This window comes from Anoplopoma fimbria, chromosome 4, assembly GCF_027596085.1.
Source record: "Anoplopoma fimbria isolate UVic2021 breed Golden Eagle Sablefish chromosome 4, Afim_UVic_2022, whole genome shotgun sequence".
NCBI classification, from domain to species: domain Eukaryota; kingdom Metazoa; phylum Chordata; class Actinopteri; order Perciformes; family Anoplopomatidae; genus Anoplopoma; species Anoplopoma fimbria.
The window spans coordinates 4094186-4120071 of NC_072452.1; the positions used below are offsets into that span (position 1 = coordinate 4094186).

Sequence of the window (25886 nt, forward strand, 5' to 3'; positions counted from 1 at the left end):
TTAGAGTTAACAAACAGGTACAGCAGCTTCACCTTCAAAGTAAGAGCATGCACTGTGTCGTGGATAGGAGAAAGATTGAGATGGACAAGACATTTATAAAAAACAACACATCATTAGATGTGCGCCTGATTATTTCTAACTTTCAAATAATAGTGTCATTTCATAAATGCAACTGAGCTGCTCGCTCACACCTCTTTCTTGTTTTTATCCAACAGGTTTGTTATTGCAATTGAATGATCCAAGTGTATCAGTTGTAAAATATAAATATTAAGGGATTTGCATGTTGAAGTGTCTGAAACAATGTCCCTGCAATCCAGACATGGATGAACAGAGATGAAAACGATGACCCATGCATAACGTCTCGGGCCTTTTCAACACTCACAGATAATGTAACAATGGTGTTCAGCTGCTTCTCTCACAGGGGCTTTTATTCTGACACACACAACCGGATGTGGAGAAGCATCCGGTGATGCTGAGCTGTGAGTGGAGAGCCGAGGCACCGCCAACATTAACGGGCCCGCAAGCGTTGCCTTATGCGGCAGCGTCATGTCGGGACATCGCTCAATGGTAGGTTCTGCTCCCAGTAAACGAGTCGTACTGGTATTACACTGGGAGGCTCGTAGCAGGAGAGGAGCCGGTCGTTAGCACGGTTAGCTCTCTGATGTGTGTGTCGTTTGGCTTTACCCTGCCTTAAGTCAAAGCTAACAGGCTAAGTGAGGTGAGCTACAGGTGAGCTCTTCTGAGGTGACTCGTGTGTTCTCACATATAACGTGGTAAACGTGTCGCTTTCTTTAATAATAACCAGACTTGTTTTGATAGCCGCTAAGCTATCTCTGTGCGGAGTGACGCGTCGTGTTCGGTGTGGTTGCCTGACAACGGACATTTAAAGAGACAGTACGTCACACAGCCCAGACCACCTCAGACCTCATGGCTCATATGACCACTATTTTGCACATTAACCTACTTCATAATTTTTTTTTTAAAAAAGTAAATAAAATGTAATTGCACCTAAGACATAGAAAATAACATAAAATAAGATAATCCTTTATTAGTCCTGCAGTGGGGAAATGGACAGGATTACAGCAGCATAGATGTAGTGCAAACAAGGTATATAGTAGAAAAAAACAAACAAGTATTTTAAATAAGTAAGTAAGAAAAAAAAATCCACAATAACTAAAAAAAAATCAAAAAAATCTTATAAATACAGACAGAATAATTATAGTTATAGTATTGCACAGTGTATTTGTATATGCTGACAGACTTTTCTCAGATTCATCATGTAATGCACCCACAAAAGTGAACTGCAAAGTGCCTTCGCAGTACCAAATTAATCCTTTTCATTCCAGCTTTCAGGTGATTGAATTGATCAGCACTGACATTAGTCCAATCAGCTGCTGTAGTCCTTGGTTGGGATTAAACCTGTACACACATGTCCCTCATTGGCACACAGTCGAAACCCCTTTTTCCCCCCAATGGCTTTTTAAATATGATGTTCTTAACTAGCCAATTCAAAGTTGAACATTTGTCTTTTAACACTTTACACCCTTTTTAAAAAAAATGTTTTGCTCTTTTAATATGTTCTCAGTTTGGTTTTATGACTTTGCCCTCAAGGAGATGGATGACGAGCTGGAGAACTTCATCAGGGAGCACAAGGCGAGAATGGCCGAGGATAAAGCCAGTTTGGAACAAGACCCTCCGTACATGGAAATAAAGGTGTGTTGGAATGAGGGCCATTAGGTTTTAGGTTATTAACTTATTATACATATTATTATACATCCATTCATACTTAGGTTGATCCAGTGATGAAAAATACATGATAAAAGCAAACAAAAGATTAATATGGTTTTCAATCACTTCATTTTATAAGGGACACAAGCCAAAACAGATTCTATACAAACGTTTTAAATTGTAACTGATATATGAACAGAGCACGTGGATAACCCCTTTACAGTGAACCTATAGTGAATTTCTTTTAATGTATGATGTTCTTTTTTTAACTGATAGGCAAAACCCCACAGAGCCTATGAGTCCACTGCTAAGGAGAACATCCCTCCCAGGTCTATTGCACAGGAGAAAGGTACAGTTCCACCTTTAAACTCTTGAGGATTATTTTAATAAAGATGAGCAAATGCCTGCGGTCTATCATTAACAGTACCCCATGATGTTTCTTCTCATGTGAGCAAGGTTTTTAAGGGTAGATTTGTTCTTTCTTTAAAGTGCCAGTTGTTGTTTAGTCACAAAACCCTTTCAACTCTTGTGTATTAAAAATTGATGCACGTGTCTTGTTAGAGGAGAGCTGCACCGTGGGTCTACCACTCGGTGTAGAGTACGAGAGGAAGAAACAGAGGCTGCAGCATGAACTCCGTATGGACTACAGGCGCTACATGGCTCAGGTGACTGTCACAGACTTAACGGTTTACTCATGTGTTTGGTCGTAGCAGGCGAACTTGAAGGTCAGGTTTTGTTCTAGATCTGTCAATATTTAGTTCTAGTTTTACACTGAGCTAAATTATACTATAAGGTAGATGTCACCTGAAAACAGGAGTGATATGAGAGCTTTAACAGACATGAGCTGTGATCCAGGGAAGTGTAGAAGTCACCATGTTGGAATCATGATGGTAACATTTTATGTTACAGAAAAAACACTTTGGCCATGCAGAGCCTGGACCATTAATTCGCCTCAATAACAGGAGATCAATCAAGGTAAATGTCTCTTAACGACTTAATGATGTCGGCTGATTTCCAGATCATATCTTTGATTGGACAGGGTGATCATGATTTTACAAAACTCTAAATGAGTTGCTGGCACATCACAATTTAATTAAGAACCTTTATTGTTTTTACTGGCCACCTTTTTGATTGAATGAAACTAATTCCTCATTATTACTGGATGCCTGCCAAAATCTATCAGAGAGCAGAGCCATTTAAAAGGAATGGGTGGTACAGAAACCTTGTGAAAACTCCCCCTTCATTCTTTATGGATGAAGATTTGATAAAAGATCCAAAGGGCCTGTGTTTGTTCTCAAAAATGTACAAACTCAGTTAAGATAAATTGTAAACATTGTTGATTCTCAACCAGGGGTACTTGTAACCCAGAGAGTACTTCAGCAGCTTGTTTCCAATGAATACATGCAAAGATAGTGAAGCAGCTCAACACATTTAAAAAATAGAAATTACAATTTGATTACAAAAATACATCCGTCAGCTGTAACAACCAAAACACTTAAGTGAAAACGAGTTGCACAACAAGCAGAGAAGTTGAAATAGTTACCTAATAATAATAATAATAATAATAATAATGCATAAATGGCTGAAATAATCACCAAACATAATGCATAAATTGTCAAAATAATATCTAAAAGTATTGCATAAATTGTCTAAATATCAGTTAAAAGTGATAAATAAATGGTTAAATAAATAGCTTAAAATAATGCATAAATGGTTGAAATAATAGCTGTAGGTAAAGGATCAATTGTTTAAAATGGAATGCTAAACAGACAAAATACATTTCATCTTGATGACTCAACTTGGCATTTATGCTTTAAATGGTTGTTGAATTGACATAGTCACATGTTGTATTATTTTAACAAACATGCCCTCTTCCAATCCCGTTTCCTTTAGCAACACCTGCTTGAAAACCAGGCAGGTGTTCTTCCCAAACAGCGACCGCCCTCCCGGAGGGATGCAGCCACTCTGACAGAGGACAGCAGGGGACCACACAGGGCTTTGCGCCTCGCTGAGGTTAAGACCCTCTGCCCTGACACGGACCAGGAGCGGTCGACAGAACTTCCCAGGCACTGTGACAGGCAGGGGAAGCCTCTGGACCAGGACTCCGAGGAGGAGGAGGAGGGGGAGGAGGAGGAGGAGGAGGAATACTTCAAGGAGCTGGAACTGATGGAAGGAAGAAGGCGCAGACATATAGGGGTCGAGGCCAGTTATGAGAAGAGACGATTCTATAAGACTGATGGCAGGTCCGTTTATTCATGTGTGTGAAGAGAATGATATGAAATAGCCGACACTTGTTTGTCCTTATTTTCCATTTTCTGTTTTTGTTTGTCTTTTCCCAGGGAGCAGAGGGAGATTCTTGTAGGCAGGGGATCAAGAGCACTGACCAACAATGAGGATGTGGAGTTTGCCACTGGCCTTAAAATAGGTTCATGCTCTTTCTGTGTTTTGCATCTGGACAGTGTTTTTACTTTTTTTATAAATGGCTGTGCTAAACTGCTATTTAATTACATTTTTTAAAATTTGTATTCCGTATCCCCAGGAGCAGCCGATACAGAAGATGCCTTACAGAGGAGGAAGGAGCGCTACAGACAGGAGCTGCAGGAGCAGATAGCTGAACAGCACAGGAACAAGAAGAGGTGTGTTGTCAGTGATCCTGGTCTTTTTATGTACAATGCAATGACTGAAGAATAACCTTTTAGGCAGGTAGATGACACAAATGTAGATAGATCCTACTTTCTTACTTACTTTCTAGCACTACAAGCAAGTATCTTGTGTTTGACCATCATGAATGATAGATAAATGTCCATTATAAGATATGTGGAGCTACCATTCTGGCATCACTTATGTGTCTGTCAGGGACCTTGTGTCTTCTTAAAGTGTAACTGAGGAGACCTCTGAACCTCTGCTTGCTCATATGCGTGTCCTTGTTGCAGGGAGAAAGACATGGAGCTGAAAGTTGCTGCAACTGGGGCAAATGATCCTGAGAAACAGGTCAGCAGGCATCCGACAACCAACTCTCATTTAGTTTGGGTAAAGAGGATTGTTGATTACTTTTGAGGTCACAGTGGGTGGATACAAATCAGTGTCCCTTTTGATTGTTTGACCCTCCAGCTACATCTGTAGGAATCAAATCTGTGGCCAAAAAAAAGCTCACACAGAAACTAAGACTTAAAAGGGGATTTTAATATAATGCTATATATATATATATATATATATATATATATAAAAATAAATCTCTTTTTTTCCAATTCCACAAATCAGCCGGACCGAATCAGACAGTTTGGACTGTGCAGAAGAGAAACTCATCAGTTCTTGGAGCCTTCAGCAACAGGAGAGAGTGAGACCTCATCCAGAGGTCTCCCTCATAATGTGAAGATGGGTGTTCGAGACAGAGAGACTCCTCTTCCTCCTCCCGAGCAGCCCCATGTGGCCTTCCAGTCCCCTCTGCTGGAGTACAGCTCCGCCCTGAGCCTGGGGGGAGGAGGTCTGTCGCCCCACAGCCAGCCTGCTGCCCCCTCCTTCCCCAGAGCCACGGACACTCCCAGGTATCTTAAACGTCACATAAGCTTTAATTCTCAAGATTTGGTTGATTTGGGCGATGCACATGGTAACTGTGGCAACTGAACACTACATCAATTGTATTTAGCATCTACTCGGTCAGAAATACAACAGATTCATATTGTTTTGATGAAGAAATCGAATAATAAAGCAACTGCGAACTGATTTATTTGCAGCACACAGTGCGAGTAGTTTTCCACACAGCAGCAGAGAGTTGATTAGGGTGCTGAGGAGTAGGAGGCCTGCAGCTCTTCATCTAATGGCTCACCGTGGCAGCTCCTTCTTGTTCATTATGTGATGCCACGTGTACAATTGAATCACTGTCAAAAAATGCAAAAGAACTACTGTTTTCTTTCGTGTACTTAGCGGTAACCTCAGACGCAACCCATGGCGTTTCCTGTGACTTTTTAACAATAAAAGCCACCTGGTGTTTCCTCGAATTTAGCACTTGGCTGACGTAGAGTGAATTATAAACAATGAGGGCGAACTCAATTCGATATAATTGAACATGGTAGTCCTGGATTGCATGCATGTGTCATTTCCTGTTGGTCTCCTGCGCGTGTAAAGCCAATTTGATCCAGAACTTGAATGGCTTATCCTAAAAACCTTTTTTCCTAAACATCTAAAGATGATAACTTAAAACGCTGCTCCTGTATTTTATTATTATTTTTGTGCCAAGTTGCTGGCAAGTCCATTTGACATTTAATTTATATTTATTTTAGATTTTGAAAAATCAACCAAACTACTTTGACCTTGTTAGTTAACCTCATACTGTGTAGCTCATATCATAAAACACAATATATAACAGCAGATACAGCCAGAAAAGTAGGACCTGCAGGAAGTATTAGCATTTATTTCATATCCTGCTGTGTTCTCCAGAATCCCCTTGTTTCCTCCTCATCCTCCTTCAGCTCTCAGTGAAGCCTACAGGAGTCCGTATGGAGAACCCCATCACTACTACGGCACCAGAAACCTGCTGGACCCCAACATGGCCTACTGTAAGCACTGCTCACTTCTGTTAAATATGAGGAGATAAACAACTATCACTCTTAGTGAACATATTGGTAGAAGGTTAAACGTACGCTACATTCAGCATTATCATCATCAATTTAATGTGTGTTTTCATTTCTTTGTCCAGATGGTCACTTGTCTGTTCCTCCCGTGTCTTACTGGAATGTACCAGCGGGGGGGTCTCTGCCCAGCCAGTTTGGTAACCACAGCCCTCACAGCCAGCACAGTGGCAGCAGCTTCCCTGAGCCTCCGATCATGTAAATATCTCCCCTTTACTTTTTAGCACTTTGGCGTGGACCGAGGGGAAAGCAGCTAACAGTTAACATTTCAGCTTCACTAACTCACACACATCTAATTAATCCTTATTTAACGGTCCCGTTAACTCATTTCAATGAAAGCAATTGTTTTCAAGCATATGAGCCAAAAAAACAGGACCATTGTGCAGCCTCTTGTAATCTGCCTTTATATAATTTCTAACTGAACAGAATGGACTTGATAATAAATAATAAACTAAATGAGCTTTTTTTTGTCCCATTATATAATTGAGTAGTAACCACAATAGAATTGCTTGTGTCATAGTAAAACATTTTATTGAGCTGCAATAAGACAAAATAACAAATTGCGCAACTCTCCTGACAGGCCTAGCAGTGAGGCTGCCACTGTGGACTCCCACATCAGGGTTTTCCCCTCAGACAGATCCAGATCATCCAGGGAGAGGATTGTGAGCTACAGGGAGGCTTTGAAACAACAGGTAGGTTAAACCTTCCTACTGCCATCATCCACTGGAGATACAACTTTACTCTGAAACACGAGGAAGTCAGTCCGGATGTGTAGATCTAATGACTGCATTATAATTACATTATCCAACAAGTATATGGATGAAGGTGCAACTCGTCATGTACTTCAATACATGAACTTCACTAATAGCTCAGTGATAAAAGCACCATTAATGTGCCTGAAGATTTAACAAAGATGGCAAATAGTTTTTAAATGCTTTAGAAACAGGAGGTCTTAAAAGTCTACATTTGATGACATGTTTAGCCAGCCAGGTTGAATTGTTTACAGGACATTGAACCTTTGTTTTATTATTCATTTACTTCTTGACTCTCTGGTGTTTCTCCAGTTAAGCTCGTTGACTTCTTGCTTCTTCACTGTACATTTATTAATTCACCCTCTGGTGTTTGAAGAATAACGCAACAAACGTGTTGAGCATTAACGTTGTGGGGGAAGAAGCACAGCAAATTGAATGGATGTGGATTTCATCTAAATTGATTACTGCATTAAAGCAAAGGAGCGCCTTTTTAAAATTCCACATACAAACCATTCTGTTATGTCTTAACATTTTCGAAGGATATTGTTAATAGTTCATTTAGACTTAAATTTTGAATGTCATTCGTTAACGATGGTTAATGATGCTTACTCTCATGTAACTGGACCCCATTGAACCTTTTTAAAGGGGTTAACCCACAATAAGTGGCTGTGTATGAACAGCTTCACCATGGCTCGGGGTCCTCTTTGGCTGGAAACAACATTGTTGGGGAGTACTAAATACTGTGGCTGCAGGTAACGTTTAACTTTCACTGCATCCTAGTCTGTGAAATGTTGGCAGGAACCCTCCAGCAGAGGGAACAGCGAGCTTTACAACAAGGTAAAATGGACCTAGTTTAGAGTAAAAGACATAGTGAAAGTTGAGCCTTTAGATCCTCATTAATTTGCAGGCAGTAGACGTGTTGTGAGATATCCCCCTATCCAGCTGTTACTTCATATCCCAGAGCCACCTCCATCCCATTCCAGTCCTTCATCCCACTCCGCTCTACGAATTCCCAAAGCTTGCATTTTTTCCAATATTAGAACATCCCAGAGTGCATTATCCTGCTGATACCAACCATGTGCTTCTAAGTTTTGCCCCTCTATTATAGAGTTTTAGGTACCAATTCCTGTGGTGCTGTGGTATGCTCTGTGCATTGTGGGATACATGCATATGCTCCAGTACTGTTAGCTCATGAGTTGCACTTGCATGTTATAAGTTGAACTAAAATGTTAAAATGAACTTGCCGTTTGGGTATCAAGAATATACTGTCATAGAAATGTATAATTTCTTTGTTTGAAAGATATTTTATATAGTTTTTAGATTTCGTCTTGATGAACTTGTTTGAGAGTAAAGTGATGTATTATTTTGATCACACTGGCATCACTGCGTCAGTTGGAGATAATTGTACAAAGCAGGAGAAGATGTTGTTGTGATAAACATTAACTGCTGAAATAATATTTCTTAGTGTTTACAGAATGATGGTGTCTTTTGAAGATTTTGATGTGACCTAAAAAATGCCGTACTACAGATCCAGCAGCAACAGGAACAGAGGCGTTTGGATAGGGAGGAGAAGGAGCGCTACGAGGCCCAGCTGGAGGCCGACATGAAGAACCACCAGCCGTGGGGTCGAGGCGGAGGAGGAGCCCCGCTCAGAGACAGCGCTGGAAACCTGATCGGTACGTCCCAGAGGCCCCTGAATGATGATTAAACTCACTGCTTTTGTCCACGAATGATAAGTTCTCAACTCTTATTCTTGCGGCCCAGCTGACCTCAACCAGATGCACAAACTGAATGAGGAGGCCTACATCAACCCGGAGCAGTGGCAGAGGAGAGCCACGGCCTCCGTGACGGCCCGCCGGGCAGAGCTCCCCGACCCCAACGAGAGGGTCTCCGGTACTGTAGCAGAGTGCAGTAGCCATGACACTAGTGAGAGGCTCTCTGGTAGCGTAACCATCTTTCTTCTCTTTGTGTTGTATCCATGTACGTTAGAGTGTTGTGAGCAGTCGCAGCCTGCACTTTCCACACAGTCACAAAGCACTGTAAAATACAAAGATAAAAAAACTTTAGGAATGCCTGGAGCTCATTCAGGTTTTTGTACAAAAATGTCATATTTGCAACTGAGAAGCTTAAATAGCAGTACAGCATGACAGGGGAGATTTGACATCCATCTTATATTATTATTCTGATGTCCTCAGCTATTGCCCTGTTGAAAGGAAGGTTCTTTGGTCCTACTCAAAGAAAAATGTTTCATCTTTTGTAGGTTTCACCCATGTCCAAACCCCCCAGTTTGCCAGAGGCAATGTGTTTCCCAACCAGCCCACCCAACAACAGCTCAACGAGCAGGACAAGTACAAAGCTTACCTCAAACAGCAGGTACTGCTTTAATCTACTGGTGGTGCTGCTACTGACTGTGTCTCATGGGAGGCTTGTCCAGCATCACTGCCGCAGGCAGCAGACCATCCGTTTGGACCTTTTTCCCAATTGAAGTTAATATAAGGACTGTTAAGTGGTTATAAAACGGTCTCAATTCATTCTGATGCCTCTTAATGACCTACATTAGCAAACGAGACCATCAACTAGAAGACCGGCTCTTTCTACAAACAGTAGTTATTCTTATTGCTTGTCACTTAGTCAGATTCCCAGGTAAAATCTGATTAAACCATTTATGGATCACAGACCGTAAGAGCCTCCGTTAAAGAAAGGCAGATGTTATATGTTGTGGTCACGGCTGATAGAGGGGCAACAACAGCAAAGAGAAATAGGAAAGAATTGACAGACAAAACTAAAAAAGAGCACGGGCAAAAATGGGAGTCAACCTTGGTCAACATACATAGGGGATTTGATAAAATTCAAAATCGATCCTGATTGGCCTTCATCCTCCTAGACTGGTATGCAATGTTTATTTGATTTGTGAAATACATGGCGGGACGTGGTTTTACACGAATTTATGTCTGTGTCTAAATCAAAGCTAGCAAACAATTTGGCTAAGGTTGAATGTAGCCAACGTTAGCTGTATTTTGTTGAGCAAAGCTCTTTGTAATTATGAGCATGATTACCTACATGCATCAGGACATCCACAGTAGTTTGTATAAAGTTTTTTTGGGCTATTGTATGCCTTTTTATTTCATAGTGATAGTGGAGAGAGACAGGAAATGTGTTGAAAAAGAGCAGGAGGGGAATGACATTCAGAAAAAAGTCCAGCCAGCCTGTAATTGAACCAGGGACTCGCTGCTCAGGGAGTTGGCCTTTCACTGAAATGAGTAAACCTTTTGATGCAGGTGCGGGGGGATGTGTAAATGGATTTTATGTTGTCACTAATCTGCGTTTGTTTACAGATTGATGAGAAAATGCTGAAAAAAGCGGAGGAGAGGGAACAGATAAGACTGGAGGAGGAGAAAGAGGAGAAGAGGCTGGCGGAGCAGAGGGCCCGCATCCAGAGGGAGTTTGATGAAGAGCAAGAGAGGAAGAAACGGAAGGAAATGGAGGTGAGGAGCTAAACACAAAACAAGTTCTAGGCAGGCTTTACACTTGTGGTTAATAGTTATGATTCCAATTCTTTCCCCTTTTTCCTCATTCTTCCCCCTCTCTTCTTTGATGCTCAGCAAAAGGCCAAGAATGAAGAGCTGATTCAACTGGCCGAACAGAGGAAGAAGGAGATGGAGAGAAAGAAGAATGAGGCGGAGGAGAATGAGAGGGCAGCACTGAGGAGGCGGTATGAGATGGAGAGGCAGGCTCGGGTGGAGGAGGTTGGTTCACTGACGGCTCCACAACCACACACTGCTGTAATACAGAGGCATTCAAAGTGACAAGTGTAAAATGGGAAGCTTTAGTAAATATTAGTAGAAACGCTTGGTGCTGTCGTCCAGCCTCACGATTGTTCCGACGACTTTTGAGAGGTTGATTGGGGAAAAACTCACCAAAATTTGTACATTTATCAATAATATTACAAGATGATGAGAGAGACGATACGAGAGGACGGGAGAGGAAGTCTGAACACTGATCAGTGTCAAGTATCTGGAGCTGCATACATGCTGCAGGCCGGTCCTGTATCCTAAGTTGATTTTTTTTTTTTCTTTGCATAATTTGGCGTCCTTATCCCATTAGTCCTTATTCACATTCTACACCACCTCATTTTACATTGGATTCTTTTTTTAAATAATTGAGGATGTACTAAGGTAAAATCCCTTTTTGCAGTAACTGGCAACACTTGACTTAAATAAGTGTTACCTAAGTGTTGTATAATTAAACTATAGCCGAGTTCCATTCACATATTCTTATGCACATTTTGAAGTATCTCATTAGGAATGCTGTATCAAAACAAGACTTTTTCCTTCGTAGAAGTTTATACATCCAAGCAAACTTTTTTTGTTTCCGATTCGCAAACTCTACTTCTTCTTTACTGTCAGATTACAGCCATGTAGCCTATAGCGCCAACCTCTGACCATCTACGCTGTAACAGGGGTTTTCCACACCAAACCAGTTGGCGACAATCATCAATTTCCTTTGATTGAACCCGTTTCAGAAGCTTTAATGCAGCGATTGTCTGGCTGTGTGTTCTTAGGTGTACAGGGAGCCCTCACCTCCGATCCCCACCCTGCAGAAGAGACATGGACTACACCAGTACACCCCCAGACCCCCCTCTGCTAACAGCCAGCATTCAACGGCCCCCCTGTCTGTGAGTCTCACACACGTACAAAACTTTGTGTCTTTATAAAAATAAAAATAACTGTTCTCAGCAACTTCCAACTCCGGATGTGTTCTCTCCAACTTTTGAGTGTCTCTGTTTTCAAATCTTTCATGTCTCTTTCAGGAGCGCTCTCTGTCTGGTCTCCAGTCCCCTCCCGTCCCTGCTCGGAGGAACCAGCTCCGAGCTGCAGGTACTGTATCAGCCATCCGGTTATAAATGTCATCTGAGCACAGAGCAGTCTGAACCGAACACTAAGACACTGCACATTTGGGAGTGAGTCCAGCGAGTTCAACGGGCAGAGCAATCATTTATTGAACCTGTCATATTTGTGATATTATCTGCTAGTTGAAAGGAAAGACACTGTTTCAGATGTGCACTGTGTGTGTGTGGTGTGCGTGCGTGTGTGTGTGGTGTGTGTGTGTGTGTTTCCAGGTGACCAGCGTGACTTGTTCAGCGAGCTGTCGGCGCTGCGTCGGCACCTTCGCAGTGAAGAGAAGCGTCTGGAGGGTCGTCTGCAGCAGGTCGACTGGGAGGAGTTAGACTCTCCTCTGAGTGACAGGTCAGACCCGGCGTCCCTTTTACTGTAAGATTATTATATTTATCTCAAAGTGCAGTATTTGATGGTTATATTAATACATGTGTAACACCTTAGGTCTAGTTCAAATGTTTATGTCAATTTATAGGCGCTATCAATGATGACAATGCGTAGTACAGTGATCATTAGGTAGCACACTTTGCAGAAAACACACAAACCTGGTACGGTGCCTGAAATAGAGAAAAGTGATTTATAAATGGTAGAAATAAACGATGATGTCTGTCGATGAAGGGGTGCTTGAGTAACTCTGACTACGACTTTAACTTACACTTTAAGTGACTGATTCAAATCTAGTAAGTAAGCATTTAAGTGTTTTCTGTCTTTCTTTGTGCAGACATCGGGAGCGCCCCCAGGTGGACGTGTTCGACATGGCCAGGCTGCGGCTCCAGGCTCCCGTCCGACGGCCGAACTCCAGAAACACGGAGCCCCGGAACCTGCAGAGAATCCACGACTCCCTTCAGCTCAAATGCACCGGTAATAAAGAAGTCCTACGGTCTACAGCGGGCTCTGCTGCAGACCAGCAACATTAGCTGACTGGTTTGTATGTGTGTGTCTGTGACTCAGACGCAGAGTCCAGGCTTGGCTTCAGAGAGGTTCCGAAGCAGGAGGAAGTGGGTGTGGCCGGCAGGAGGAGGCGGGGCTACAGCGATCTGCCTTTCAGCAGCCAGAGGTCTACAGTCCAGGACGGTCAGAGCTAAGTCCTACTTTCCCTTTACAGTGGTTTCATTAGAGATTCATCTGTGTCAGACCTGTTTATGTTTTCACTTTATTGTGCTATAGGTTGATAGTTGGTCGGATTTTGATGACAAATATTAACAAAAAGTTTCTAATGTAGATTGTTGAGGATGAAAAAAGCTTCTATATGGCCCCATTTTCACTTGATATTAACCTGTGATCTGTTACTGGATAATACAATCTAATCTCATTTTTTTTTATTCAAACCTGGTATTAATAAGCAGTCTTGTCTTCTCAATTCGGCCTGCATTGTGATCGGATCTCAATATGCAAAGTGCAGAAGGAGTTAGGGGTGGCGGCCGACAAGTTAAGAGAAGCAACGCCGTCGTTCATCTTTAATTCACATCGTGCAAGGAAAGATTTTCTAGCTACTGCTACTACTTTCAGCAAGAAGAGGCGGAGTAGGGTTATTTTTGAGAGTGGGGTCAGGTCACGCTGTACGGTTTGCACTCAAACGTGACTGAGATCTGGGGCTTTAAAGTTCAAAACCTGACGCTAACAAGCCAGAGTGGACTAAAGCCTTTCAATTAAGGTCAGATCAAGTTCACACAATCAGATCAAACAAGACAGATTAAAGGAGTCAACACGATTGAGTGTGAGCGGTCTTGTTAAGCAGCCTGATCACTTAAGATGATGTGGATGACTGTGATTGGTGTAATTTAGATTAAGACTTCATTTATGTAGCATGAGCCTAAATGTGATATCACATGCACTATAATTAAACACAAATGTAGGTCTGTCTTATCATTTAGAACTCAGGCTAAGCAACAACTCAGGCTTAGCGTGACAGTTGGTTTGACCCGGACCAGCTTGGTTTCCCAGCATTGGTTCAAGCTCAGTCACTATGGCAACTATGATGCATTGACTTTATGGGAGTTGTGTTTTTTTTTTTCACAAAACATTGTGCTCCTTTTTCAGATCGGACATCCAAAAGGCAGATTACATGTTAATACCATTTGATATTTCTGTGGTTTAAAAAAAGAAATAAAAATAGATTAAATTGAAATCCTTGTGTTGCAGATTATTGTGACCTGTCCCCCCCACAGCAAAATGATTATCTGGTGAGTTGAAAAGAAAGAATAGCAGCTGTACTTGAGCTACAAACATTCTCTAATTCTCTGTAAAAAAATGAACAGTAACTAACTTGTAACCATTGGAGTGGAATAGTGAAACGGTTGTCTGCGTTACAGAGGAGTGTGATGGGGAGGTCTGCCAGAGGTTCTCTGCTGGCGTCAGAGAGCGCTTTCATTGGTAAGATGCAGAGCTTGTAATAAAAACATTTACTGCCATTATTTGAATCAAGACATGCAACTTTTTGTGTCACAGTCTTGTTTCAGGTGTGAGTGATTGACAGATGGATGCGACCGAGTCAAACTGAATATTTCTTTTTGCTTGTTGTCTAAAGACAGAAAGTTAATACATTGATCCTTTTAACACAGTGACATCATCTGTATGATCTAAAACAAGGGCATTGTTTTGTTGTTGATGGTAATTGTCGATTGGAGCAATAAATCCCTCAGTGCATGCTATAATGTTTAAAGCTGCAAAAATCTGTTCCCCCAGCACCCAGCGCCAACATTTGACGTGACCGTGTTGTAGATAGAATTACAGGCTGTTTCAGCTTGGCTTTGTAGTCTCGGCCTCTTAAAAATGCCATCCCAAAACGAGTGCAGAGGACATTGTGCACGGGGACACATTTGACAGTGTTTTGGCTGACTGATATTTAGCCGTATTTATTCCGAGTACACGGCAGAAGAAGTGCACGTCTCCCCGAGCAGTAGCGCTCAGCTTCCCAACACAGTGAGGTACTTATTGCTTCATTTGATTATATTTACCATCAACGCTGATTGGACTTTCGCATAAATCCTCTCAAGGTTGAGTACTTAGGATTCCAGGGACTAATCCTAGCTTTGTGCGTTGTGTTTAGACCCTCTAGGTGAGGCCTTTCCAGAGCGCCGCACCCCAGAGCAGGAGAAAGCCCCCATGCTGTCAGCCAGGGAGAGGAGGAGGCTGTCCAAACGGCCACAGCACCCTCAGGTGGTCCAGCTTAAAAAAACTAAACATGCGGACCACGAGCTCCAGCGCTCCAGTTAAGGATGAAGCTACAACTGTAACAGTTTGGTTCATTGTCTTCTGTTCGTGTCCTCTGCTTGTTTTCAGGATCGAGCCTCCTCCAGTCGGCCCTTTGGCCAACAGGACGACTACTCCGCCCTCACAGGTGACAGACAGGAAGCGGAGCCCCGTGGCGAGAGGGGGAGCCGGGACAGGTCAGGTCGTCTGATGTCCATCAGTCGCCGTAGCAACGCAGCGGGTACGACTCAGTTCTGCTGGTTTTTGTGTTTTTTTTTATGTAATTATTCCAGTTTTGTATGCAAATATCAGCAAAGCCGTTTACTTTTTCCAGGAATGCAGCGGAGTATTTTTCATAGCTGTCTGAATTCAAACTGTACATAGGGGCTTTAATGGGTTTCCAAAAGCCCAGGGGTCATTATATTCAGCCAGTATTCAATAATCAAAGGGAACTGCTGATTCTAGTTGGATGAAGAAAAGCATCGCCATTGCAAATAATTGTTTAGATATTAAACACAATGAGCTCTGCAGAGGTGGGTACCAATGTTTGTTATTAACCATCTGTCTCCCTCCTCCAGGACCAGCGGATCTGTCCGACGCAGGCTCCTCCCCTCCCCGCTTTTCTCTTCACAGTCATAACCGCCGAGGCTCTGTGGAAACGCCCTCTACAGATATCTGGATGCGGCCGGGAACGTTGGACAAACTGAAATGTTTGGACCGACCATCGAGGAGGGAGCGGTTGGCAACGTAGCACAGCTTCCCCTCCGAGACTGGGAGGTGCCCTCTGCTGTCGACTGCTCATCTGAACAGAGTGTTATGAACAGAGTGTTATGAACAGAGATCATGGCTGGTTTTAACTCTGACACACGTCTATATGAATGTCTGAAAAGTGATACTTATGAATATGTACTATTTTTCCTATGCTAGATCCTCAATATGAGTGACAAAGTGTATTTTATTACTAAATTATGTCTGAAATAAATTATATTTTGATTATATCAAGTGTGTTTTGATTGAAACTAACAGAACTATAATCAGATCAAAGACATTACTTTTATTATATTTAAAATCTTGAAAAAAAGAAGTCTGCATTACTTATACTAAATATAAATGCTTAGGGGATTACAAACCCTACGTGTCCATAAAGTTTCCTCTTTCAAACGTGTGCAGATAACATGGCAGTTATTTTATATGAATATATTCTAGTTTGACATATTCGGGAATACACATTCACTTTCTTGCCAAGAGGAAGATGAGAAGATCAATAGCACTATCTAGTCTGTCCATTCCATATGAAGATATAGCCAAAAGGTTAGTTTAGCATAAAGGCTGGAAGCTGCAGTATTTTACCCTAGACCAGGGAAAGCTTTATAATATGAAGTGCCACTTTAAAATGTTCTTTATCAGTGTGCCATATCAACAAATTACGATTGATTAAACATTCTTTTTACATATGACACAACATCATAAGTTAAATCTTTATTTTATTCTATCCATATCGGCAACGTGCAAAGCAACATTTTAAAAAACTAAACAAATATTCAATATTCAGAACATTACAATATTTAGGAGCCCTATACAAGAAGGTTGCCACCATTATGAAAACATACACATCTGTTGAGTTGAAATCATTAACCTAGCAACCTTCCACAAGTCTTGTTCATAAGCGACAAACTCAACAAATTCTGCTCAGAATGCAGCAAGTGCTAGCCAATCAGAGGCAGAGTAGGGCGGACCTTTGGGGAATACAGAGGGGAAAACAAACAACCCGAAATGACAGGCTGCAAAATTGACAGCGGATATGAAAGAGGTAATTTGGCATGTGGAGGAGAGGGAACTTCAACACTTCAAAACAACTGTCTTGCAAAGTAATTGCTTGTGTGCCATTAGCTAAACCTCCTCTGGTTGCCAACACCTGCACTAGACTATTTCAAATTATTTTAAATCCAGATATAAAACGTGACCCTTATTCACTTTGGGTTGAAAAATGTGGTTAAAGATGAGGCCACTGCACTCATCTGCCTCCATGTCACTAATTTCAGTCATGACACCCACGCCACTATACTATAAAGAGCAGTCATCCGGATACATACTATATTCTATATCCAATGCACTATGCCAGAAATACCAGTATGTCCAATTGCATCCTGTTGCATTTTAGCCAGTGTGCTTTTCTGACTGACTTTTCTGATAAAGTACTATGTCCCAATTGAAAGCATAGTGCATGCAACATGACGTACTTTGTAAGGTCAGCTGCATTACGTACTCAAAGTAAAAAAACAGAAAAAGGATGCAATTTGTGATGATTTTGTTTCCAAAAGAAAATACTGAACATGTGCTTACAGGCAGATTGCACTTGTTTTATTCAACTGAACCTCAGTATTTTATTCATTTGGAGATGTTGGCATTTAGCTCAAAGCATGCTGTGTCTATATTACCGACTCAAAAGAGCCAAATGTGGCAGCAGACTCTCAGTCTTGCTAGAGATATTTCATTTGACAAGTTTTACAGTGTTTTGGGGCTTTAATCTGATAAACAGCAAATGTTCTCATATCCTATCTTTAACAGTCACTCTCCAAGCAGTCATTACATCATTCACCGTCACATTTCTAATGTTGGATTCTCCCATTAGACCTTAAATGCAGCAGAACAAGTAGAGCTATGGGAATGGCACGACTCCCAAGATGTGGAGCACCGCCCCAAAGAGAGGACTTCTGATGATCAGTCCACAGAATCCAATCCAAGAATTGGTTTATTTAATTCAATTCAATTCAGTTTATTTTGTATAGCCCGAGACACAAATTACAAATTTGCCTCAGAGGGCTTTACAATCTGTGCACATGTGACATCCTCTGTCCTTCCCTCACATCGGCACAGGAAAAACTCCCCTAAAAACCCCTTTAACAGGGAGAAAAAAGGAAGAAACCTCTGGGAGAACGACAGAGGAGGGATCCTTCTCCCAGGATGGACAGAATGCAATAGATGTCATGTGTACAGAATGAACAGCATAACAGAGATACAACACATTCAATGCATATGACATAAATGATTCATATAATCACAGTAGTAAGCAGAGTAACGAAGTAACTAACGAGTTCGACCAGGGTGTTTGTTGTGCTGATGAGGACTGAGGGGCTTTTAGTCCTGACAGATAAACACGTTTCATATTGCTGGGACACAAGTCAGCATATTAAAATGTGAATAAAATAAAAGTAAAAAAATAAAACCGTAACACGAGGTATAAGATGAGTATTTTGTCTTTTAGGGTACAACAATGTTCTCCACCTTCATACCGTCTCTCATCCTCCATCTAGTCTTTGTCCCTCTCAGTGCCAGGCCTCTGTTCTCTGGCTCATTCATGCTCTCTGGCTTGTGCACACACACTCACACACACTCATTTCACACACTCACACACACACACACACACACTCTTTCCTGCCTGGGTGAGCACTCTCTCTCTCTCTCTCTCTCTCTCTCTGTCTCTCTCTCTCTCTCTCTTTTCCCCTCTGTCTGTATGAGTGATGACCTTCTCAAGCATTGGGTAGGAAGGAGGATAGAAGCCATCTAAACTCTGCTACGCCCCCATTACTCAACCAGACACCCCAGTGTCAATATACCCACACACACACACACACACACACACACACACACACACACACACACACACACACACACACACACACACACACACACACACACACACACACACACACACACACACTTCATCCCACTCAGCATTACAGCATTAGGAAGGCCACAGCAGCATAGCATGGCTAGCATCTTCATCCAAGAATTGATTGTCCAGGCGAAAAAAAAACCTCCTCAGCTGGTCCAAATAATTTATTGCTCCAAACTAATGTTATGGTCTATAACTTTCCAGCAGCCCGATTCCCAAAACACAAGAGGATACCAGGAACTCTTCTGCTGCACCTTCCCTGCTGTCGTCCAGCTTTCAGCGAGCCACGGCAAGTGCCAGCTTTTCCTGCTTGCAGCTCTTATGATGTGAAAAAGGTAAAAATGTCAGATTTGAGCAATTCTTAAAGGGAAACTGCACCATTTTTACTAAGATCATTTAACTAATCTTTGGGGGGGGCATTACATATGCTGCAACAGTTTTGATCGTTTAACCCCTGTTGGAAGAACAATACCAAAATACAAAGTACAAGGTTTCCTAATTGAATCCTATTTTTTTGGGCCACTTCAGAGCAGTGTTAAAACCTTTACCTTACCATGTAATTAACTTAGAAATGTATTAAAATGTATAAGAAAACTCTTGCTTTACTGAACATTCAGCAGCAACATTAGCAGTAATTTAGAGTCTCCTTTTAGCTCCGTTTTTGTGTATCCACCTTTTCCTAAAGTGAAATGTCTGTATCTAGGGTAAAACCAAAACGGTTCGTTTTTCCAGTTGAAAGGGAAACTGCAGAGTACGGATTCATAAATCTCTGTGGGTTCTTTCACATTACACAGTCACTGGATGCATTGTCAATATATGAATATTTATATCTTTTAAAAATAGGGATCAAATGAAGTTTTCAGGCCAACATTTAGGATGGACATTTTGTAAACAAAAAGATATATTTTGCAACATCTTGAGCATTAGCCCAGCTTTTACAGACACTCTAACTTCAGTGCTTATTCAGTCTCTTTTAGCCTGTTATACCTCACTCTACATTTCATTCCTAAAAACCCACCATGTCAGCAGAGAGAGACAGACGTCAGCAGCCATGTTGCTTTGTTTCATACTTTAGCTCCTCATAGAAGAGTATGTCATCAACATTACAGGCATTGTGTTCAAACGTCCTTTCCATCGCCTTAAAGAGATGACACATCTCACAGCTGTAGTGAATCTTGAGTGTTTATGTGTGTGTGTGTGTGTGTGTGTGTGTGTGTGTGTGTGTGTGTGTGTGTGTGTGTGTGTGTGTGTGTGTGTGGAGAGAAAACACAGCCGGTGTAAATGTCTCTGGTGGTCGTCTTGGACAGCCGTGTAGAGGATCCCATTTATTTCGGTCAGCTTTATGAATCCTTGATAAGGCTAATGAACGCCATAGCTCACTTATGCTAATCAGTCTCTTGAATTAGCCTGCCACTGGAGTAGCCTATTAGTGGAGATCAGTGTAATGGATGATATTAGGAGGCTGCACTGCCTACTACGGCTTGTGTGTGCCAGTGTGTGTGTGTGTGTGTGTGTGTGTGTGAATGCATTAGTGTATTGCCTTTGAGGGAATGCCGCTGCTAATGAAACATGAAAAAATGTCCACAGCGCGTGGAAACTAAACAAAGAAAAAATATTTCACTCTTTTAAATGTGTTCTGTTTAATTTAGATGTTAGATGTGAAGTTACTGTGAAAGAGGAGGCCACAGGAAGTGAGTAATTCCATCGTCCAACCACTGGATGGCAGTGGTGAATTACACGGGACGAACTAAAGGACAATCATTTGTACGTGTCTGTCTTTTCAAACAATCAACTTCAAACTGTGAGATAAGATATTCACACACGGGGCTACTGGGCTCCTTTCAGTAGCCACCGTGAGCATGACTTAAAAAAAAAATAAGAAAAGGAACGTATTTAAATGTATTCAGATTGAGCCTGTGAACTCGAGCTCACAGTGTGTCCTCCTTCAAAACTCCCCCAAAACTCCCTTCTTCTTTGCCTCCGCTCCTCCCCAAGGCAGAAAGCATCAAACTACACTTTGGATCAATTGTTTGATCATTCCATACAACATCACTGCTACGCCCAATTTAGCTGACACACATACACCCCCCCCCACACACACACACACACACACACACACACTGATGCACACTTGTGCAGCCTATCCCTTATGTTACCTCTGGGATGTAGCTGACAAATGACAGCGCTACTCGTCTGCCAACCCTGAGTCTCTTGCTCGGGGTGTGTGGTGTGTGTGTGTGTGTGTGTGTGTGTGTGTGTGTGTGTGTGTGTGTGTGTGTTGCTGGAGAAAAATAAAAATCGTTGAGGGACACGGAGAGACGGAGGGGAGCATTGGCAAGATTGTTGCGTTCTGATTGGTTGAAGTGAACATCCTGCAGAGTTATGGATTTTTGACAGAAAAGATAGTTTGCTTCGACCATGTTGCTCAGCAGACTATGAAAAACAGTAAATTTTCTTTCAATCCAAGTACAAAGCAAACACTTGTGCTGGTAAAAAAAATAAATGAATCTTGTTATTTGGCCATGAATGGATTTTTTCCCCGGTGGGGTACAGGATCAGCTAAGAATAAGAGAGGTCAAATCTGCAAAAGGTGAGAACGTCAGTGGAAGAAAGCTATGACATATTTTAAACATCCCTCCATCCAAACATTTTCCACTAATGCTGCCGCCATTTCTTCTCCAAACCTCCATCTGGATGTCTTATATCCCTATCTTTAAAGATGAGACCATCCACCTAGCAAAGGAAATGCATTTATTGAAGCTCATTTACGTTGCTATGTAAATCAACAGGCGAGCTTCCTTTACAGGCTCAATTCACAATCCACTACTTCTGAGTATTTGCCGACCAATACGACGGTAGGCCTCTAGTTCCATCTCACGACTCTTGAACAAGACCCATAAACACGCCATTCCACATCCAGAGACAATGTTTTGCAAACTGGGGTCAGCGCGCCAACGGCCGGAAACCTTCACCTGCTGAACGGATACGCATCAGGCCTGACCCTCAGGCCTAGATCTGCAGGTGGTCGGCCTCCTTGTGAAGAAGTTACCTTGTCTTTGAAACTTTGGATGTCTTGGAGTCTGCACCAAAGATCTAGGTTTTAAGGCTGGAACAACAACAATGAAAGTACAATGTTCATCTTTGTTTTTCTTCTCTGTTTCAAACCCACCTCCTTACAGAGGTTGGATCCACCAAAGGGCGTGCTTGATATTCAGGTCCAAACACCGCTATGTTGAAATGTTGGAGGTGTGCACATCGGCTCCTCTGCAAGTGTCTGTGATCTACAGTTACTCACATAATGCCTTCCCCTACAAGGTCTGCAGAGACGTTTAGGTGCATCTGTGCAGGAACCAGTGTTTTAGTCAAGACCACCCAACCGAGACCAGGTTATGACCGAGACCATGAGTGTTATAAGACTTTCAGGGGTTGAGACCAAGACAAGGAGGGACCGAGTCCAGACCAAGACCAGAGGCATTTCTCAAATGAATGTGAAAACAAATAAAGATTCCTCTTCACTTACCTCTTTTATTGTCATATACTCTCTATGTGTCTTTGTATAGGTGTCCCCTGAGAAATGTCTTGATAACATAATCAAAAGGCACTTCAGAGGGGACTTCTATGTCTGGGAAATTTCCTTTGTTTTCTATGAGCAATCACAGTAGTGACGTTAACAAATAATCAGACAATGCACAGTTTATTTAGTGATGTCCCTGCTGTTCCCTCTTCCTCTTTGTCTGAGACCGAGACAAGACCGGTCGAAATGCAGTCGATTCGGAGACGAGAACTTCCAAAAAGTAGTCTTGTGACCTTGAGTACTCCAACACTGCTATGAGTATAAACCCAGCTTCAGTTTACAGACTTGAAAACCTGCTTCCTCGACTCACATTAGGAGCAGCTTTATACATAAGCTGTAGCTTTAGAGAAAAATAAATAAAAAATAAAATGTGATCCCTTTCAAATGGATATCACACTCTTGTTTCTGTCCATGTGGAACCCAGAGGAATAAAGTCATTTCTGGTGTTTTTTTTATGGACGTCAGCATTAAAATTTGACAACCTCTTTCATCATGTTTCTCCTTTGATTAGTCATAAGAACAAAAAAAAATACTAAACCCCTTGGTGGATGTTTGGGAGTAGCTCGCTGTCAAGTAACCAGGTTGCTCTAAATTAATGCTTTGAAATCACTTCTTTTAGAGTTGATCATTTAAAAAGGAATTACCTTTTAGCGCGTTAAGCAGCTCTGCCTGACATGCTTGCCTCTTACCTTAGTGTCTCATTACAAAAAATGACTGTGACATAAGAGACGGCTCTTAAAGAAGAGACATTTTACTTTCTCTGATGACCTGAGATTCAACTCCAAAAATGTTCCAGTCTCTGGAAGCGAGGAGTCTGAACTCCCAAAAGTGCCTCCTGAACCGTGGTGAGGTAGTGCTGAGGGTCATTAATGACGGCGGAGCCTCTTCACTAACGGGGGAGGAGGGAGAGACACAGTAGATGGGATGAGAGGTTGGGTGAGGTGACGGCAGGGAAAGGAGATGAGGAGGGGCTGGGGATGGAAGACAAATTGAGAGGGAGAGGTGAAGAAGTGAATAAATGCATCCACAAACCTGAATCAATCTGCATCGCCGTAGAAAAATGGCGTAACCAGCAGAAGAGGGGCGGACCCGTAAATGGTCAAGTACCGGACCTGCTCCCGTCTAAATGAAGGCTGTGGCGATGGAGTGAAAGAGGAGAGCAGTCGAGGTCAAAGCAGCCGAGATCAGGTAGAAACAGATGCTTTAATTAGCAAACTGAGAAATGCCCGTAGCTCTGTGAGTGTGTGTGTGTGTGTGTGTGTGTGTGTGTGTGTGTGTGTGTGTGTGTGTGTGTGTGTGTGTGTGTGTGTATTAGTGTTTGATGGCTTTAATTAGTTGAAGTGTAAGATTAAACAGAGGAAAAATCAACAGAGTGGCATCTCTGCAAAAGGTTAATAACCACCCACCTCCCTCTCTCCACCTCTCCTCCCGCTCCTCTCTCTCTCCTCTCTGATCTGTTCTTTTTTTTTTCCCCCCGAGCGTTTCGTAAACGGAGGGAAAGAGGAAATGAGAAATGAGCGAGCGAAGACGCACATGGAGGCTAAGCGACTGGTTTGATTAAAGAAAGTTACTCTAAGTGCCGTCAGCTTTATTAGCTCCAAAACACACACACACACACACACACACACACACACACACACACACACACACACACACACACACACACACACACACACACACACACACACACACACACACTCAAACAACATGCTTGTTTCAAAGGCATACAAATTGAATTTTTCCCTCCAGAAAACAAGGGAGAGATTAAGCTCCAAGCCCTCGTCTCACTGTACAGATTACAGGTAGACACACAGAGATCACTGTGAAACCTAAATTGAGTGTTTCGTTCTTGATGTTTGGCCCGCGGCTCGAATTGCCACCTCTATCTACTTCGCTGCGAGGGTTGCTTTGAGATTTATTTAGGTGGGGGACGAAAAAAAAAACGATTTATGTGACAGTTATGAGACAGGATGATATGCGGCAGGTTTTAGTCTGCAGGAGCCTGTGGCCCCAGAGACAACGGATGAGGTGACGGGAATTCAGAGTGTGTCACGTTTTCAAAACATTGTCTCTGGATGTGGAATGGCGTGTTTATGGGTCTTGTTCAAGAGTCGTGAGATGGAACTAGAGGCCTGAGTGTTTGTTACATCACGCCCCATTATCTCTGCTGATTGGCGGTCGCAGCTCCCTTACATTCAACCATCAGGGTGATTTGGTCCTTTGTCCTGTGGGTAAAGAGAAAGCTGGTCGGAGAGGAACGTCCAATGATCTCTTCTGCACAAAGTGAACTTTATGCCAACTTTGAGAGGGGAATCAAGAGCTGGTCCTTTCTGACATAAAAAGAAAGTAATTTAGGTTTGATATCAAATTCTGTCCTGATAACAGAGGCTCTGTGTTCTGTTTCGGAGTGAAACTATCGAAAGGGTTGATTTGGTACTTATATTCATGGTGCCCAGAGGATGATTTCTTGATTTTGAGTTCATCCCCGGATTATTCATCCAACACCCATCAGCGGGTCAATTTATTTTCAATGAAATATTTAAACACCTACTAGGTGAACTGGCCAAAAAAAAGAGTTGGTTCAGACATTCATGGTTCTCAGATGATGTATCCTAATGCTTTTCAATGTCAGCAGTATGTGTTGAGCGGCAATTAGCCAAGGCTAGCTTGCAAATACTATTAGGAAATGAACATGATGAACACATCTTGGCTTGCTAAACATCAGCATGTTAACATTGTGATTCTGAGCGTGTTATTCTGACATGTAAAATTATTCATCTGCATACATTTTTTATTAATAAAACTTTAATTTTAGTTTTCTGCATGATAAGCAATCCATTTCCTTTGTGTAATGCATTGTGGGACAATACTGTCCATCAAAAGCACATTCAAAAAGTATTTAGTGTGCATACTGACTTTATTTTGTCACTTTTCCTGTGTGAACAAACTGATTACTAAATAATTATGCTTTTCCACTTTTCCCCTCTTCTTTAGTGTGTTATATATATTTTTGTACATGTAAAAGGTCCGTAGAGTGTAAAACCTAAAGTCCACGCCTAAAAGGAGTAACCCTCCTCCTCAGAATCACTGCTCCTGAGCTGCCTGAAACGGCTCGATTTAATTCTTGCCTTTAATTCCGTAACATTATGTGTCATAATGTAAAACATTTGCATAAGACCTACTACAAGATAGTTCGTTTAAAAACAACCAGGACTCTTTCCTAGAGCTAGACGTCCAGCCAAACTGAGAAGGGCCCTGGTAAGAGAACTGACCAAGAACCCCAATGTTTTTTTGTAAACTGATAGTGGGAGATGTGGGGAAATCTTAAATAAATGAACAGGATCTTTGTACCACTGCTCTCCAAATGTTCAAATATCTTGGACACACCCTGGATAATAAGGTGACCTTTGAACTACACACAACTGACATCCACAATCTCAA

The 25886-nt window shown here is 42.0% G+C and overlaps 1 protein-coding gene across 8 annotated transcripts; it reads left to right on the plus strand.

Moving 5' to 3' along the window:
- Positions 1-438: 438 nt before the first annotated feature.
- LOC129090354 (centrosome and spindle pole-associated protein 1-like) lies at positions 439-16125 on the plus strand. Of its 8 annotated transcripts, none has more exons than XM_054597983.1 (28): positions 439-567; positions 1612-1713; positions 2005-2077; positions 2290-2393; positions 2638-2703; positions 3622-3971; positions 4068-4153; positions 4268-4364; positions 4662-4758; positions 4990-5273; positions 6166-6284; positions 6425-6554; positions 6937-7048; positions 8637-8784; positions 8873-9049; positions 9369-9481; positions 10444-10593; positions 10711-10854; positions 11670-11783; positions 11919-11985; positions 12228-12378; positions 12725-12864; positions 12955-13077; positions 14146-14186; positions 14316-14376; positions 15053-15162; positions 15286-15436; positions 15774-16125. In XM_054597983.1, the coding sequence occupies exons 1-28, from the start codon at positions 547-549 to the stop codon at positions 15944-15946; spliced, it is 3504 nt and encodes a 1167-aa protein (XP_054453958.1). In that variant the 5' UTR covers positions 439-546; the 3' UTR covers positions 15947-16125. The 8 variants fall into 8 exon arrangements, with proteins under 8 accessions (XP_054453958.1, XP_054453959.1, XP_054453963.1 ...); XM_054597984.1 differs by having other exon boundaries at positions 12228-12354; XM_054597988.1 differs by having other exon boundaries at positions 8873-9001.
- The last annotated feature ends 9761 nt before the right edge of the window (positions 16126-25886 follow it).

Excerpts from the sequence above, each read along its gene's own strand:
- LOC129090354 (XM_054597983.1), top strand. The coding sequence starts at position 547 with ATGTCGGGACATCGCTCAATG. Across the intron at positions 12,379-12,724 it reads GACCCGGCGTCCCTTTTACT|ACATCGGGAGCGCCCCCAGG; the intron begins GTAAGATTATTA and ends TTCTTTGTGCAG. Across the intron at positions 15,163-15,285 it reads AACGGCCACAGCACCCTCAG|GATCGAGCCTCCTCCAGTCG; the intron begins GTGGTCCAGCTT and ends GCTTGTTTTCAG.